Raw genomic sequence first — 18,653 nt, forward strand, 5'->3', positions numbered from 1 at the left:
TGTAAGTTCTCATGCAAGTTATTCCTATTGGGACTCCTCTCAAAGGACAATATTTACTATTTCTCCAATTGCTATTTTCCCAGATACATAACATTATGTTATCTAGGGCATTAGTAAATACATAAAATGTTGAAGATAGTAACAATAGCAACAAAAAATATATATATATCTCAATCAGCTCAGGAACCCTAAAATGTCACTGGCTTGTTTAGCTTAAGTGTAGCTAAATTTTTAGGTTGATTACTTATGCTTTGGGGTTTTAGGAAAGTCCAAAGAGTAAAACTTAAAAATTGGAACCAAAGCATTTAGAGTAATTCTTACTATTTTGAGGAATTATTAAATTTTGGTGGATCCCTTTATCCTCTCAAATATTAAACAAGTTATGAACCAGAAAACTCAAGGGACACTAAATTTGCCTGATCAGATTTCATCATTTTCATTAGTTCATAATACAAAACACCAGTTCTCAAAGTGTGTTCCTCAGGTAGCAGCAGCCACAACTCCTGGGAACTTGTTACAATATCAATTCTCAGGTCTCACACCAGACCTCCTGAGCAAGAAACTCCGGGGGTGGGGTCGGGCCGTCTGTTTTAACAACACGTGTGACAAAGACTATTTCTACTCATGTCCGCCCATGACCAAGTGAGAAACAGAATTCTTCAAAGACTATCGACATTAATTTAGTGGACGGCATACCTGTGGACAGCCCAATTCCTTTGTCCATCCCCGTGTCAAGTCCAGAAGGCACGTGGAAGGGAGTGTTAGCTACTCAAGAGCCAGTGTTTTCAGAGGCCACCTTCAGTGAGTTCAGCGAACTTTCGTGGCTTTCAGACCGTTTAACCCACAACTCACAGCACCTGATCCAGCACATACACACCCGTGGGTTCGTAACGGAGCCAGAAGGTTCTCTTGTTATGATACAGTCTGTTTCTCTGTGTTGTAGTTCTTGTTTAAAATACTGGCTGTGGCTTGTTAAATTGTTTCCACCACCTACTGTTATTGCAACTCAAAGACTGAAAAATTCTGCCCTGGATCACAGTCTACAGAGGGAGTAACACTTGCAAAGCGATGTACGAAGTTTGTATATATCATTGTTAGGCATGTTTGTGTGCAAGGGGCTTCACAGCTCCTGACAGTCTCAAAGAGAAGCTGCCATGCATCGATCTAGGCCCCGAGAAACAGGTAGAGAATCAGAATTAGGATTCCCGCTGTTAGGTGACCCCTATAGACCGAGCTCTGAAAACGCCTATGGGTGAGACTAGGCAGGGTCCTCAGGCCCATCCTCCACCCCATGCAAGACCCTCGGGGATCTCTCTATTGGAGATGGAGCGGCCCGTCTACTTTACAAAGGAACGGCACCCTTCGGCATACGACGCGCCCATGGCTCCCGGGGCCGTGATTTGGGATTTTGGCAAAGGGGCAGCAGGATCAAGACAGTCCTGCCATATGGATGTGTTTTCCATATTCAGGAGAGATCAGTGGTTGCTGCAAGCCAGCTCCTCCCACTTCGGAAGTTGGAAGTGGGGGTTTTGGCCAGCCGACCTGCTGGGGTTAGCAAGGAAGATGCGGTATAGGATTTCTGCCCTCATGTGGTCACCGTGATGACGATCTAGACATAAACAAGGCCGATCCTGGGCCAACGGGCCCTTTTGAGTCGTCGAACTACTGAAACACTTCTGTACCTTTGGCAAAGAACGGCTGCCTCGGTCCCACCCCCACAGGCACCCTGACCCCTCCCTGGGCCCACCAAGACCTCTCCCGGACCCGGTGACCAACAGGTCACAGTCTGCCACAGCAGAGGGCCTCCACGAGCGCTTTCTGCTTGGATGGCGCCCTCGGTTCTTAAATATCTTCACTACTCTACCCGACACGAACACAGCCTATCAGGCAACCGGCTACGCATCCTACGCTTGGCCACGGAAGGTGTACCATGGGGCAGGTACGCGCGGGCCTCACCTTGAAACTGGCTGACCTGCTGCACTGGGTACGGGCTCCGCTGTGGCTGGAGGTGCTGTCGGGGTAGGTGTGCTTGCTGCAGCTGCTGGAATGACAGAGGACAGGGCGCAGGTGAGATGGGGAAGGAGCTCACGCTTAGAGAGTCTGCAGTTCTGAGCAAGGTGGGGTTTTCCCCCAAAACGAAACGTTGTATCGAAGAACAACGTGTAGACAGGCAAGTAAGTGCCGGAGGCAGGCGTGTGTGGTGGCGTGGATTTTCACAAGCCGACACAGCCCTGGTGACCAGCTAGATCAGGACGTGGAAGGCTGGCAGGAGCCCCTCAGGCCCCTGGCTGTGGTCACCCCTCACCCGACTCCGGCCAGCCGCCCGTCACTCACAACACACGCCAGTCACGTCTGCTCCTCCCTGCACATAAGGGGATTTATGCGACGTGTTTGTGTCTGGCCTGGGTGTCTGGCTCCTCGTGCTCCTTACAGGCGTGAGATTCAGGAGATTCAGCCACATGGACCCATGCAGCCGCGGTCTGTTCATTAGCGCTACCGAGAGGCATTCCGGCCGATGAACAAGCCACCATTCATTTGCCTGTTCCGCCAGGGACGGTCACTTTGGGTGCTTCCATTCGGGGCTGCCCTCAGTGCCGCTGCCGTGAACACCCCAGTCCGCGCCTCTTGGCGAATGTCTGCAGCATCTCCATCTCTGGACTTGCTGGCTCACGAGGATCGTGGACCGAGCCAGGCACTATTCCCTTTCCAGCCTCGGCCTGCATGTTTTCCTTAGTGTCGTGGGGACGGAGGGACAAGCATCTCAGGGTTGGCCGGCCTCGCCCAGCGGGCACACCCTGGGCTGGCACTGCCGGGTTCTGCCTGGTCACCCGGCCTCCATGTTGCGCCAAAAGCCACCCCTAAAAGTATCGGGCACACTTGAGATTTCCTGAGACTGACTGAGGAGAGGAGTTACAAAGCCCAGCTCCCCCTTGGCAGTGCTTTAGCTTGGTTCCTTGTCACACACCTTAGGCCGGGTGAGGGGCATAGAGGTTCGTTTGCACAAGAGCCGCCGGGCAGCTGACCGACCTTGGTAAAAAGGGAGATCATTACACAGCTGTTCAGGAACAAAAGCAAAAAAGGGAACTGCGCTGAGTGGTACAGTTTTTCCGTCTGGGGGATGACGACCGACGTGACTTTGACTTGCTGCTCTGGTTAGGAGGGACCTCGGCGGGCCTGTGTCCCACACGGTATCTGGTCTGTAAGTGGTGGAGGGTGCTCGAGAACTTTTCAAAATTCTGATCCCATTAGGAACATTCTGGAAGGGTCACTGTGGGGCAGAGCTCTCTTGGGCCTTGAGCCTGAGATGACCACCTCACCCGTCCTACAGTAAAGGAGCAAGATGCCCTGTACGGAACCCCATGGGAGCCATCCCGTGGCCTCCTGCGGAAGGCCTCAGGCCTCTCCCAGGATCGTGCTAAATTAGGCACGGGCATCTCGCAAACAAGACAAAACGAGACACCCCAAAAGGAACCAGCTGAAACCGACAGCTGTCTGAAGGGAAGGCTTTCTTTCAAAGCCGGAGGAATTATGCGACAGGGGTGGACAAAGATGCCTCAGGTAAAGCTTTATCTGTGTTAGGCCTTTCTTTAGCTTAAAGATTTCCTGAGCTGTTTTAAAAGCTGTTGGGAATTTTCTTAAAATTTCCCCCTTTCCGTGACCCCAAGTTCAGGTTGCCAGGTAGTTCGGTGGGCCCTATTATTCTGCTATTGTTCCTGTCCCATTGTTCATGACCGAGTCTGTCTCTTGAAAGAAAGTGTCACGAGCAAGGACTGAGGAAAATTCTACAAAGTTCTCTGAATTCTTTTCTTTTCTTTTTTTTTTCTTTTCTCCCCACTAGAAATATTAGCGTTTATGAAGAATGTGAGCCGGCCCTCCCAGCCCCCATGCCGATTGCCAGAAACCAGAAGAAAAGGAGTCAGGCTTGAATGGAAGACTTGTCTCCGGCAAATGGGCCTTCAAACTGACGGCCGAAGCCTATCTTTTAAGTACAAACTAATTTGGGCTAAGAAAAAACCTCACTGAAAGGCCTAAATTCTGCAGGTTCTTTTGTGCTCCTGGGGAACTCCGAACCGTGACTGCCCTGAGGAAGGACATGAGCTGGACGCCCTCGCGGACGCCAGGCTCTGCGCAAATGCTTGCTCAGGACAAGGGATCACGCCACGGGCGCCCGTTACCTGCTCGGCCAGGATCTGCTGCTGTTGCTGCTGTTGTTGCTGCTGCTGCTGCTGCTGCTGCTGCTGCTGCTGCCTTTGCTCCCGCAGGAACTGTTGCTTCTGCTGCTCCATCAGCTGGGCCCGCTGGTCGATGAGCATCTGCTTCATGATGGCTGCCTGGGGCTGGCTGCCCAGGAAGCCGGGACCTGCAGGACTGGTGCCAGAGACCATGCCACCGGAGCCTGGGGGCACGGAGGGCTGCATGGGGCCGGTGGTGCGGGGAAGCCCCATCGGGTGCTGCTCCTGGAAGACAGAGGAGGAGAGAATGAAGCGGCTCCACGTCGGAAGGAAAGCGCTTCCAGCAGGATGGGGAGAGGCCCTGGCTGTGGACCCGAGGGGTCCTGCGGGGCACACGCTGTATTTCCATACCAACGAGGCAGTAGGCGTCAAACGTGGCCTTATCGCAGTAGAATCAGAGAGGCTGCGCGGTGACAGTCACAGCACGGCTCTGGGAGTCCGCGACCAAGTTCTGGGACTGGCTAAGGGACAAGGACAGGGTTTTCAGCTAACATCCCGTGTTTCTCCAAAGGAAAGGCAACAAGCCCTTATTCGGCTGGGCTCACCTTAAGTCTGGAAGCGGGGAGCAGGATCTTACCTCTTAATCCTCGCTTCCTACCTGACCTGAACGGACTTAGGTAGTAGAAGAGATGTTTACACAAGATTGCTGGAATTCTTAAATGGACAGATCTGCTATTTGATGAAATTCTAATTAGGGATGACCTTTGAACAACATGGGACCCCTGTGCAGTCGAAAACCTGTGTATAACTTTAGACTCCCCGCAAACTTAACTACAGTGCTCCCTCAGTATCCACGGGGAACTGGCTTCGGGACCTCCCTCGGACACCAACACCCGAGGACGCGCAAGTCCGTTATATGGAATGGTGTAGGATCAGCGTGCAGTCTGCCCGCCGTATCCGCGGATTCCCAGCTGCGGATGGAAAACAGTTTTCCGTCTGCGGTTGGTTAGATCCACATATGTGGAACCGGGTAGGTACACCAGGCATATACGTGGCCCTGCACAGTTCAGATCCCCGTTGCTCAAGCGTCAACCGTAATTGTGACATTTGAAAGCTCTGATCAATGTCAACCAAAATCCTGCTGGTGACAGTTGTTGATGGGGGAGAAATGGGGATGGGCCCTGTCCAAAGATAATCATCTCCCAACATCTTCAAAAATAGACCCGAGTCTCGTATGCCTGGGACAACTTAGATGTGGGGGGGTTTACCTGGGTCTCTGGATCCTATAATTATGTGTTGGATATTCGAATGATGGCGGCTTAAGGACCGGGCCTTAAGGAACAGGAGGTAAAATGGTGGACGCCTATTTACATATAACCCAAGTGACTACTAGAGCTTGTGCTCAGAGAGGAAGTGTGTAATGGCTGGACAGTGTAGATGACTAGGGGAAATAAAGACTCAGTTTCTAGACACTCCCTTTCCCGCTCGTTCTACCAAACACGCCTAGTGATGGCAAGCATTGTCTGAACATTCTGCAGAAATGTCCCTTTCAGTCCATTCAGGCTTCAAGGAATTAATCCCCACTCTACCATCCAAACAAAACAGGCAAAACAACCAAAAAAAACGAAGCAAAAATACATTACTCCCGTCGCCCTTGAAACAAGAGCCCCAGAGTTCCGGTTCATTAAGTACCCAGGTCACATGATAAATGGAAGAACCACAACCGGCTGAACAAGACACCGATCTTCAGTCTAAATTCGCATTCCCTCCGCTCGCGGAGGCCTCTCCCCGGGCTCCAGCTCCATGGCGCCGGCTGTGAGCCTAAGAACTGCCTGACGACAAAACTTATAGTACGCCTCTCATAAACGTACTATTTTTCAAATGTGTAATTGTTGAGGCTACCACTTTTTGTCTTGGCCTAATCATTGTGTGTTCACCGAGAAAATGCACAGAGAGCTATGCAATATTTATGTTAAACAGAGCTGATACTCAAAAATGCCAGGGACCTTTATGTTACCAGTTTACTTTTTGAATGACCTTTGCAGGGGTCAAGATATTTCAGTCTCTCCTTTCCCCCCAATTCTTGTTTTCGAAGCCCTTCCTATCAGGGTTTTTTTTTTTTTTTTTTTTTTTTTTTTTTTATCCCATTGATTCTTGCCACTTTTAGAAAGAAATGGCTGAATGACTTGGCACTTTAACAAATTCACACACTGAAGTGTATAGCTAACCAAATCAGCAAAAATACAGATATACGGGCTTTCCTTCCCCCTGTGTATTTCGGTACGTTTAATTTCCAGTTTTGATAAGGAGGAGAGAGCTGGAAAGAAAATGAGCGCCAAGGGAAGATAAAGTTTTCTTCAGCTTGACTGTACGACAGGGCTGGTTTGGGCCGGCCCCGTTTATTTCCGCACGCGTTGAGACATTCTTGTCCTGTGTGACCTGCCGGGGTAGCTGGGGCGCATGCCCACGAGTGGTAAGCAGTGACGAGTTGCTGTCCCAGCCTTATCCCCACCCCGCGACCATGTCGACACATCCAGCCACTTTTGGCCCCTGCCTTCGTGCGGCAAGAAGAAATACTTCAAAAGCACAGTGGGGGGAAAGAAAAACCTTCTCAAGGGAATAGTCAGGTTATTTCTTCCCGGGATTATATATTTCCCCAAATGATTCCCTCCCAAAGGTTTAACCTCCAGGTTTCGCACCGAAGTCCTTAAGACAGAGGCAGGAGAGCCACGTGCATTTTCAAAGGATTGTTGTCCATAGGAAACAGCCGTGGATCGAGGCTGATGATACACCTTTAGGACGCTCCCAGACGGCCCTGCCGCGTTTAGCAGCCGGTGAGTGACACCTAGAGCCCACCCTCGGGCGTGTATTCCGAAGCCGAAGACGCACCAAGTGACTCACCCTCCGCACTGAGCTGGATGAGGCCATTAACCGCTTCATGTTACATGGTGGCGTTTAACCTCCGGTCTGAAAGGGCTTAACGAGCAACAGTCTGTGGAACTTCGGGATTTCATGCCACCGCTCCTGTTTCTAAGGAGGACATACACTATGTGTGCAGCTGGGGAAAACCAGGCTGAGCTTTCGTCATCAGAAGTGTAATGCCTCGAAGCCAAAGGATGCAGTATTTTTAGGTTTAATTACGGGCTTGTTCTCCACCCCACCCCTTGCCCAGCGACCTCCCTTGCTTTCTACCAAGAATCCTCATTCGGTCTCTTCCCGTCAGAACCCCAAATGGCCACATAGATCTTCATTACTCCCCAAACCTCTTACCCTTCAGTAAAATCAAGGGAGGAGGGGAAAAAAAAAAAAATCAAAACCAATGAACAGTATTTTGCTTATCTTCTCCAGGGAGAAGATCTTAGCAATTTTCTAAGGGCTGGAGAGAGGTGGGAGGTGTAAAAAACACCCTACCTCCCCCAGAGAGGCAGTTTTCGACTTCAAAAAAACAGCTGTGGTAAAAATATCTCCCAAGAGCAGCCAGCTGTTTATTTATAAATCCGTGTGCAGGGAAGCTTTATTCCTCTTAAGTGTTTTCAAGAACATGCCTAGTGTTTGGGTGAGAGGGGCCGGCGTTGCTGGCGGCGAGCCAAAGAAGATTGCTGGGCTCCTGGGCGGGGGTCGCAAAAGCCTGAGACTGAGGGGAGACGGGGCTTGGTGGCAAGCCGGCTTGAGGATGGACGGCCCCGGGCCTCAGCCTTTTCCAGGCGGTGCTCGTCCGGGGAAACAAGGAGCAGCTGCTGTTCTTCGTCTGGCCCAGCAGGTGGCGGTGTCCGCCCGGCGCTCAGGCTTCGGCCGCCCGCGCCCCCCGCCCCTCCGCCTGCAGATGGCTTAATCATGCCGCGCGCGCCTCCGCCGGCCCGGCCCCCGCCTCCGCCGGCCCGGCCCCCGCCTCCGCCGGCCCGGCCCCCGCCTCCCCCGGCCCGGCCCCCGCCCCGCGCGTCGGGCGGCGCTGCGAACGTGGAGCCAGGCAGTCAAGTGTTGCTGCGTACAGCAGGTAGCCTGGCAACTGCGAGCATAATACCGAGCAGATGGCGTTCGCGCGGCGTGATGGACATCACACACGACAGCCTGAGACAATCCAGGAATTCCCTGGCGACTCGAGGCCCTCTTTACACAAAATGAGCTCGCTCTCCGCGCCGCGTATCTCTGGGGCGATCTCCCCCCCGCCCCTCTCCCACTGACACCGAACTGGTTTCTTATTACCGACTTTTCTTGCAGCCCGAGGGGAGGGAGGTGGCGGGGGGCGGGTCGGGGTGGGGGGCGCGGTGGGAGGAAACGGAAGGGCTGGGAGCGGGAGGCGCGGGTGCGGGGAGGGGGAGACGGGGCGGGGTTGGGGCGGGGGGTGGTGCACACCCGGTCCCCGAGGACGGTCCGAAAGCGCAGGGCTCCCCGCGGCCCCGGGCGCACAAAGCCGGCGCGGAGGGGCGCGCCGCCGCCGTCTTTACAGTGGCTTGGCCCACGAACAGCCTAAATGAAATTTAGGATTTTACTTAAAAAGTCCCCCGGGGCGTAATTTAGCCTCTCTACTCGAGCCTATATGCTTACAAGTCCTTAGGGGACTCTAAGCAGGCAGGACGCGGGCGCGTGCGAGCCCGGCAGGCCGGAGAGCGCCTGTGCGCGCGGGCGTCCCTAACAAAGGACCCGCCGAGGGGGCCGCCGGGGGCCCCCCGAGATCCGCGACCCGCGCGCGCCCAGGGGGCGCCTTCCCTGCCAGCGCCAAGCGCGGGTGCCGGTGGCTGGGAAGGAAATGGGAATGCAAGGCATGGTGGTGGCGGGGGGAATAAATGGGTGTTCCTGGTAGGAAAAAGTAATAATAAATCAATACATAAAGAAAAAGGATGTCCGAGAAGAAAAACATCCGCGCTTTTACGCACCCTGAACTGGAGCAAGTAATTAAATAAGCAATTACATCGATTTCAGCCCAAAGGGAATCTTGCCTAGATTCCATACACCAAGAGATTTCCATGTCCGACCTCGCCAGTGTCCAGAGGCTGCCCTCCCCCCCTCCCCTGCAAAGGTACTATTCAAGTTTTAAGTTCCCGAAGGCCTTAGAAATCTTGGAAGCCAGCGTTTCACGCAGAACATCATCACACTTGCTGGGGGCGGGGGGGGGGGGTGGGGTTCAGCAGTTTCCTGTCCTAGGGCAGCACAGGGTGGCCCCAGGGCTGTGGCTCCGGGATGCCATCTGATCGGTCTCAGTCCCCAAGCCCGCAAATACAAATCATATTCCTAAGACGACTCCCTGACAGTGGAAACTTTGGAGGCGAGAGAGTTAATGAAGGCCTGTAGAAAGGAAATGACTGAGATGCTAAAACCTCACCCACTTCCAGTACGGGGCAGTTGGCGAACAATAATGGGCTAAGTGAGGGTTTCTCAAAGTGTGGTTCCAGGATCAGCAGCATTAGCATCATCTGGGGAGGTTGTTAGACATGCAAATCTGGGGGCTCCACCCCAAGCCTACTGAACCAATCCTCTGGGGGTGTTTTAACGAGCCCCCAGGTAATTACCAGGTCCCACAGTTTGGGAATCACTGGGGCAAATAATCCTGGTTTATGGGTGATGACTGCACGTAGGGCTTCCCGATGACATAGCAAACTCTGCATTTTCCATAGCAAGTCAGAGTGCTGAGTTGCTCAGGTTTCTATTGCAGGTCCTTCTGCCTTTGGAACAAAATTCTCAAAGTTTCAGAGGGCTGCTCAGGCCATGCAAACCCAAGAATTCTGAAAGGATCCATGGCCATAATCCTTCCAGGAAGCTCTGGACTCCTGCAGCTCTGAGGTGAGGCTGAGAAGCAGCCAAGACTGAGGAAGGGAGAGGCCAGTAGTGCGCACTTGAGGAAGCATCAAACGTCACTAGACTTCCTGGCCTGACAGAAGGTAGAGCTGTGGAGCTCTGTGATGGGAGGAAAGTCCCCTCTGGCTGGACGAGTTTCTTCAAACACGCAGGGAGCAGAGGCAACAGTGGAAGAAGACAATGAAACACCCATAAGCAAAGCGCTCCGCTAGGCGCGCTCACCTCCATCATTAAACTCATTTTACTGACGTAAAATAACTCTGAGTCTCTGAGAGTTTAAGTAACTTGTCTGATGTCCCACAGCTGGTGGTGGTGTCTTTGGGATTCTGACTTTCCCACTGACCATAACATGCATCTGGTCTAAATTGAGCGAGACCACCCAAGAGGACTCTGGAGTAAGAAGAAATAGGAAGGGGGTGTGGGGGTGGGGGGGGAGAGGAATAAGCATAGAATAAAAAAGTAGCAACTGTTGAGATCAAAGGATGAAGCTGAAAGAGCTCAAAAATACACGTCATTTTTTATATGTGGCCCAATACCCTAAATTAGGATGCCTCTGTGGTATATACTTCGACATTTAGAGAAAGGGCATAAGATTGGCCCATTCAACCATAAATGGAAGGAACAAAATAAAATCTTTGAATTCCTTTTGAAGTTGATCAAGTATCAGGGCAGAAACTTGGTTTCAGGATGGTGGTTTCTTTTACAGAATTTCTTCGTGCAGAACAATTTTTCACTGCGGGTTTGGAGAGTTAGTTGCTTACAATAAATTCATAGCGGGGCCGCAATAGGGCCTGCTCCATACAAACCCCTCTGTTTCAGCAGATGATATTCAAGAAGTTTGGATTGAAAGATTTGCTTTGTGATGTGGGGTACTTGTGTCCCAAAGATGATTGAGTTTTGAGGCAGTTTATCAATTTAGGAACCTAATCACCGAAAAGGCAGACGCTTGAGGCCCAGTGCGAAGCCTGTTAAATGTGTTCAGCAAGTTCTTTGTTCGACCTCTAAGAAGGAGCTGTTTACACTGGGGGATCCTAACAGGCCTAGCTAGAAACTCAGCTTCATCAAGGGCCCAGGGACTGGCCCACCCCAACCATGTAACAAATGGCTTGTTGTTAAGATTGTTGTTGCTATGGCCTCTTGAACATGCAGCTCTGGAAATTCAGGGTGAGGGAAGTGCTGTTTCTGGTTCTAGCTTAGCTCCTAAGATAATCAGGACTAAGAAGTTACAGTTGGTTTTCTTTCTAGGCTCTCAATGAGCAGAATGGAGCTCTTATCTAGACATTGGACTATTTAAAAAAATATATGTTTTGCTTACTCCCCCTCCCTCCCGGTCATTGGAAAAATTTGAAAACATTGCATGAAAGTATAAAGAAAGAAAAGGCAATATTTATTTTTCACACTCAAAGGCAACCATGTTAATACTTTGATGTGCCTTTGTGATTATTCCCAGCCCCCCCCCCCCATGCAATAATATATTTTCCATGTTCATGATTAAGGTATAGACATAATTTTACTACTGTTTCTTACTAGGTAACATAGAAGAGATAGAAAGTTCCAACTTTCCAGATGCTTACAAGTTGTAATTTTCTGGTAGGATAGTTCTTGCGAGGTCTGGAGAGAGAGAGAGAGAGAGAGAAAGAGAGAGAGAGAGAGAGAGAGAGAGAGAGAGAGAGAGAGAGAGAGAGAGAGAGAGAGAGAGAGTGTGTGTGTGTGTTTTAATGTCTCCTGATGTCTAGCACAGAGCTAGGTTCACAATTGCAACTGAATAAATACTTGCTGACCTGAGCTAACTGGCTATGATGAATTCCACCGTCAACCAGTATCGTGTGTGACTGGGGAGGAGGAACCAAGGTGGCCCTACAATGGACTGCTTCTCCCAGCTCCTCAAGGGAGTCTCTGCTGAAGAAGACAGAAAGGGTTAAAGTTGGCAGTCCAGTGCAAGATGTGAGAGCGCCACCAGCCACACAGGGTCAGGCTTTCAAGGACTTTCTTGGGGGGTAAAAACAACAAAAATACCATTTGTCCTTATCTGTGCTTTGAAAGTAGTTGTCATAGGCCCCTCCAGTGGAAACCCGACTTTGAGAGTTATGCTTTTCCTCTGTCTTTGATGTAAATTACAGAGTCCTTTTGATCCCTTTGTTGTGATTAATTCCACCACCAAAGCAACTCTAAATTGGTTAAAAGTTCATTAGTGTGCAACAATAGGAGCTTGATTAAATAAATTATGGTACATCCATACCATGAATTCTCTGCAGCCAATAAAAATCACGCACTCTCGGACTATCTAATCACATAGAAAAAAAAAAACCTTCCAACATATAGCTAAGAGGAGAAAAAGCAGCAGTTTCTAAATCAATAGTCACAGAATGATCATGTTAGATAAGGATCATAAGTGATTTTAATTTTTATACTCTTTCAAATTTTCTATTATGAACGTATTACTTCAAGTAAATATATTTAAAATTTGGGCTCTAAAAACAAAGTCTTCAAATGGTCAGAAAAAGACTTCAAGGACTCCAAAGTGCTGATGAGGGGGGAGGCTCCCCTAGTTCCTGGGCAGCTGATGGCTCTTTGCAGGGGCATCTTGGGCCATTGACAAGGAGACGGCGGAGAGCGGGGACCCAGCCATGAAAGCCCCTGACTGGGCCTGGGGAGGACACCGAAGGCTTCCCGGAGGAAGTGAGGTTTCAGAATGGCTCAGGGGGACATGAAGGGGACCGGAGGGACAGACCCCAATACATCGCACCTCGAAATTCCATTTCTAAGGACTCGCCTCATGAAAACATTCATGGCTTCGTGCAACGATTTGTCTTGAATTGCCCGAGTGACTTAGAGTAGCACAAAATTAAAAACAACCTAAATGGCTAACATTTAGAGGATTTATTAAACGATAATGGCAACCTCGACTCTACCCAAAGAAACAAACCTAATTAAGAAGACTTAGCCTAAGCAGACATGGACTGGAACGTGTCGCATTCAGGAGGGGCCCTGGTGGTGGGGCCTGCTTCCACTGAGCCCGCCTCACGCTCCGGGGTACGCAGGGGTCATCCTTAGCTGGCACTTCTCGGGAGATTCCGAGAGCTGGGCGTGGTAGGAACAAACCGGGACTGGCCACCGTTTCGGCAACTAAGTCAGCTCTTCCCTGCTTCGACCAACGGCTCCAGGCCCCGGGGACGGCTCTGCGGGGCCCTGACCGGCTCCCAGGACGCGGAGCCACCTGGACAAGGGTCCCTGCGGGGCACCACCCCACTCTCTGCGGTTCTTCTCCGGTCTAGGCGCGAAGCCACCGAGCACAGCCAGAACCGCCCGAGCTTCAGAGTTTAAGAACTTGAGAGATGGGGTGAAAGCTGTCATTGGCCACCACAGGTCGTCTGGGCCGAGGGGCTGCGAGACCTGCCCCCCAGAGGCAGGGATGGCATCTGCTTGCATCCGAGCGGCCGCCGTCAGGACACGTGAACTGCAAGTGGCTTGTCAGCTGCTCCCGGAGTCAGGATTTTGCCCATATGCTCGCTGCCTTTCTTTCCTTGATTTAAAAACAGGGAGGGGGAGGAGGGAGCCTCAGCTGTCCTCAGCTTCGCTGCCGGGAAGACTTTTTCTCCTGAGCTACACCGTTCCCCCCAAATCGTGCCTTTCTCTTCGACCGACTCCCCCTCTCTGATGACGTCATCGCAGCGAAGATTACATAACCGATGCAGAGGTTTGTGTTACACTGGGAGCCGGGCCAGCGCTGCCGTATAGACGAGCAGCACCACGCTGCTGCGGCCAGCACGAGACAGGAAGACGGGGAGCGGAGCGCGGGGCTCGGGGCCATGCTGCGAGGAGGGGGCGCCCGCGGGCCCTCCCTCCATCATTGCCGTCCCCTCCGGAGCCTGGGCGGGGTGGCTGACGGACGCCCGCTCTGACGGGTGGGGAAGATCCCCTTCTAGAAGCTGCTGCTCGTGGCCCCTGCTCGGCCCTCTCGGCAGAAGACGCTGCCAGCCCTGCTCACTGCGTTCCCGACTGCTGAACCGACCTGTCTGTGGGCCGACCAGGTGTGATCACGCCGAGGCTCTGGGAGGAAGGCCGCCCTCTGCACACTCCTGAGAGCAGATGCCGGGCCAGCAGTGATGGGGTTTGAGGAGGCCAGGACTCAGGGGAGGGCAGGAGAAAGTAGGGGGAGAAAGGAGGAACATTTTTATGTATTTAGAGATTTTGGCCGAGAACCAGGTTCTTAGAGGAAATGAGTCTAGGAGAGGGGCTCGCACAGGGTCGGCCAGGGGCTATGGGTGGGAGATGATGGGGGAGAGGGTCGTCCATCGGACCCTGGGTCTTAGTCCGGAAAAGTCCTCGAGTTTAAATTTTTAGACACATTCTTCAAATGAGGTTTTGCATAGCGTCACTGAGAAACCCTGATAAGACCGAAAGATACCTCTATTTCATGTAAGTCGTGCCCTGTGACTAGGTCTGACTGTCCATGTCCCCTGCAAGTCAATTACTGACTGACGTATTTGCAAGTCCCGTGTTTATCTCGTGAGTGGAACAATTGCACTTCACCGTATTAAAAAAAAAAAAAAACCAAACCAAAAAAACCGTTACGTTCTTGTCCCTTTTTGTTGGCATTTGTTCATTTTGTAAATATACCTGGGAACTCGGAAAAATAGAAGTGGCTCAGGTCTTCTGTTAACCTTGAGAAGATCCAGGGATAAACTAGGATAAAAATGGCCTTAAAAGGAATAAGGACCTCAAAGAGGGCCCCCTCGACTGAGCCTGGAATGCAGAGAACCCAGCTCCCGACTGCACACCGCACGGCCCACAGTGACCTGGAGGACGGGGCCAGGAAACGATCAGAAATCACGTCCACGGGCCTGTCGCTCGTCAATCCTTTATCAGAACCTCTCTCAGGTGGCATGGTTCAGTGGTGCCTGGCACACAGCAAGTGCCCGTACGTGCTGGCTCTCATCATCATCAACGTGAACGCGAATGAGGAAATTCGAAACTTTACACGAGACCTATATTTTCAGCTCAGCTCACATTTTATTCTCTCTTAATGGTCAAATCCGTTCCTTGGCCTTACGAAAGAAGATACCCCTGTTCACAGGCGATTGCCTTTTGTTTAGGATGAAAATGAGGTTGACACAGCTGGATGTGAAACTAGACCCTAGAATGAAGGTGAAATTGATGTGCGACTTTCATTTCCGTGAGGACTAAATCTACTCCTGCCCACAACGGCGATGCCGGCCAAAGATGGGGTGATGTGCCAAAGACAGTTTGCCTCATAAGTATTTTTGCTTAAATACCTGGGCCGTATCACCAGTCTCCTTTTCTACCAGAATCGAAAGCCAAGTCTGCCCTCCTATGATGCCACGTCAAACGCCCGCCTCTCCCTGCCCCAACTTCCTCCAGGAGTTTTCATGATCCTTCCTCTAGCCCCTTGCTACTCCTCGTCTCCCTGCTTCCCGGGCGCAGGTGAGCTGCTTGACGAGGGAGACGCGATTCGCCCTCTGCCCCGAACAGACACCTCTTTTGAGAGCGTTCGCAACTACCGCTCCTCTCAAAGTCGACTGCTCACAGGAGGTTATGGTCAGAGCAGAACCGTGACGCTGGTCCTCCTCACCTTTCGGCCGCTTCTCTAATGGACACACTTAGCTCCTTTTGCCTTCGCCCAACTCGTTACTTTGCTTTTGCCCTTGTGTTTCTTCTCCTCTTTAGCCTCCCCTATCTTAAGAGGAGACGATTTCTCAATCAGCGTGGATAAAATCCTTCCCGAGTCAACCAAACCTTTAAAGGCATTTTCAGTTTCAGTTTGAAGGTCTTAGAGTCGATTTTTCTTAGAAAATATTTGGCCACGGCTAAAACAAACAAACAAAACAAACAAGCAAACAGCTGACTTGCTTAATAGAATACAAAAATCCATGACTACGGGTTGTGTTTACAACTTTGCTTTGATATTACGAGCAGTAAGATACTATCACTCTATCTCCAGAAAATAAGCGTATACCACAACCCTCCACCCGACACCTGAGCACTGGAATGGTATGTGCAAAATATGGATAATTTGCTGCTAAAGCTTTCTTCTAATTCATGCATGCACCCCACTTTTAAAAAAGTTTTGGGTGCTCAGGGCGTCCCCACGGGCCTCCAGCACCCAGCATGCTGGCAGGTGTGGTTAGAGTCTTGGAGAATGGCAGCCACGGTCCCCTGGTCCTGTGGGGATATTTACTCCGGGGAGGGACAAGGCTTCTCTTCACTGAGAAGCTGGACAGATGAGTCCAGCCTGCCAAGGACGGGACTGTGGTATGTGCTCTGGCTGCACAGGATTTCCATAAAACCAGCCTGCTCGCACCTGGGGCGCTCAGGGCCACGTAGCAGAAAGGGGGTAGAATGAGGGGTTCTAGGGAACTCTGTGACCCGGGGCAAGTCGTGGAATACCTCTGAGCGTCAGCATTCTTCATAGAATGCGGACGCCCACCCAGGTGCTCTCTAGGGTGCCTACCAGCCCTAAAATTCTCTAGTTCTTCTCGGGAAGAGCTTCAGGGTAAGGGGGCAGCCTCGAGGGCAGTGTAGATTTGGATCTGAGCGAGCAGAGGAGGAGAAGGTGCGAACGGCCACCTGCAAGTTGGGAGGTGGTGGCTGCAAGGCCCCGAACTTGGTGGTTCCGAGGCCCTGAACTTCAGGGTGCTGGGGTCCATGGGAGGAAAGCTGTGTGGCACGGGTCTGGCCGTGGACAGGTCTGAACACAGGCGCAGACATCTGACCTAACCGACAGACAGTGAAGGCTCGTAAAGGGAATGAAACGATAAAAGCATCACTTTACTACGATTAAGCTGGTGTCCGGTAGAGATCAGAACGGGACCCAGCGGGAGGGAAGGGGGAAGGCAGGGTGGGAGGCAGTGTGCGGGTAATCCAGGCAGAAAGGGAGGACGTGGTTCCCGATTACGGGAACTTAGCAGTCAAGAGTCAAACGCAACCGCAAGGCATGTTTTGGTGAGGACCAGAGTTCACGCGCTGTTCCCCGCATGCGGCGCGTGGCGTCACGAGCCCGTCCCGGGGTCCCGCCTCCCGCTCACTTCCAGTCTCTGCCATCCCCACGGGGCCCTCGGCAAAAGGCGACCGAGGATCTGGCAGGGAGAGCGATCCCGCTCGAAACTCGCCGTGAATAATTTCAGTTTTCATTGCTCTCCCTACTTTTCGAAACTCGAATCCATCTAATGTGAAGTTAGTGTACGGGAGTATGCCGAATATATACCACCTGACTCTTAACCAGGAGCGCAGTAGGGGTATATGTTGAATATTTTTAAAGCCCTAACGATCACATCCTGGGATGAAGAGACAGCAGCAGAGAATAACGGCAACTATGACCAAAACCACTCGGAGAAGAAGAGGCCTTTTCATTTTTGTGATACCCTATCTTGTCCCCCAACTTTCTGCTTCCTACTCAGTGTTTCATTTAAGATTTTTTCCAACAAGGCCTGACAAAGAGTAACGCAAGTTAGATGGGGCCCAGGTAAAGGGTTTTAACGACAAGTAGAATGCACAACAAATGTGACCACTAAGTATTTCTGAGGCTTCGTGAGTGGGTTTAAGCTCTATTGAATTTTTCAAAAAGTCAGAAAATCACTCTTGGTCTTAATGTGAAGCCTTCTTTGCAACAGAAACGGTGTGGTATTTTCATAATGTTGCATTTATTCCATCGATCTTTTAAATCCAGAGATGGAAATAAAAATAACTTCTACCAAGCAGTGCGTCCCTAATGAAGCCAGTCAGGTCGCTGAAAATTCAGGATTGAAGAATATGTTGGTGGTTCCAAGGGAAAACATGCTTTGTATCAGCAGCTTGGAGACTGGGTGTCTTCCCCGAATAAATGAAAAACCTTCTCTTCGAAAATCTTCCTACCCCTTGCTGAGACGAGGCCAAGGAGAGGCGGATACTCTGGTCTACGACGCCCTGCAATTACCACCGGGCTCTGGAGAACGATGGCTTCACCTGCCGGTTCCGCCTTTTTGTCCGAGGGAGGGGCTGCACACCCTCCCATCCGTCTCTCCCTCCCGCTCGCTGGGCCCCGTTGCTATGGGTTCCCCCGCAGCGGCTGGAGGAACACGGTTCCTCTGACGTCTGACACTGGACCTCTGCAGGCAGCCAATTTGTTCTCCTTTCTCTCCCCACCCCTCCTCTCTCTCCCTTTCTGATATATAGGACGTACTCTCTGTGCGTCCACCCAAAGTGATGTGCCAAACTACGATTATGTTTTCTTTTCTTAAACAAGTAGAAGGGAGACAGAGCGAGCAAAGGTACCAACAGGCCCAGGGAAAGCAGGGGTGGGGGCCTGGGGACAGCTGCTGTCCCGGGCCGGGCCGGCTCTTGGCGGCGGGTCATCTGAAGGAATTCTGGGCCCCCCGCTTGGCTTGGACTCAGTGGCCAAAGGCCAGCAGCGTCTCACCAGTTCTGTATTCTGCAGCGGCTGAGCCTGTGCAGCCCTCGGCCATGTCGGCGTGGGGTCTGGGGAGACGCCAACGGGGTGGGCACGGAGGGGGGCCCTGCCCTTGAAAGGTATAGGGAACTCGGTGCCTTAAAAAAAAACAAGGGAAGGTGACTTGACTCGGGAGTTTGGGGGAGGGAGTGAAGGAGGGTACAGAGCTCCAGGCAACTCTCTGCTCTTGCAGGGAGTTTTCTTTCCTTCAGCAACCTGTCCGTATCCCTTTAGTTAGAGGA

The 18,653-nt window shown here is 51.6% G+C and overlaps 1 protein-coding gene across 1 annotated transcript in view; it reads right to left on the reverse strand.

The window, feature by feature from the left end:
- MAML3 (mastermind like transcriptional coactivator 3) overlaps positions 1-18,653 on the reverse strand; it is a 352,983-nt gene that overhangs the window by 5,869 nt on the left and 328,461 nt on the right. The window contains exons 3-4 of the mRNA XM_016154034.2: positions 4,176-4,457; positions 1,957-2,041 (exon numbers count right to left, since the gene is read on the reverse strand). Coding sequence (XP_016009520.2) covers positions 1,957-2,041; positions 4,176-4,457 — 367 coding nt within the window. The remainder of the gene's footprint in view (positions 1-1,956; positions 2,042-4,175; positions 4,458-18,653) is intronic.

This window comes from Rousettus aegyptiacus, unplaced genomic scaffold (assembly GCF_014176215.1).
Source record: "Rousettus aegyptiacus isolate mRouAeg1 unplaced genomic scaffold, mRouAeg1.p scaffold_m13_p_16, whole genome shotgun sequence".
Classification (NCBI taxonomy): Eukaryota; Metazoa; Chordata; class Mammalia; order Chiroptera; family Pteropodidae; genus Rousettus; species Rousettus aegyptiacus.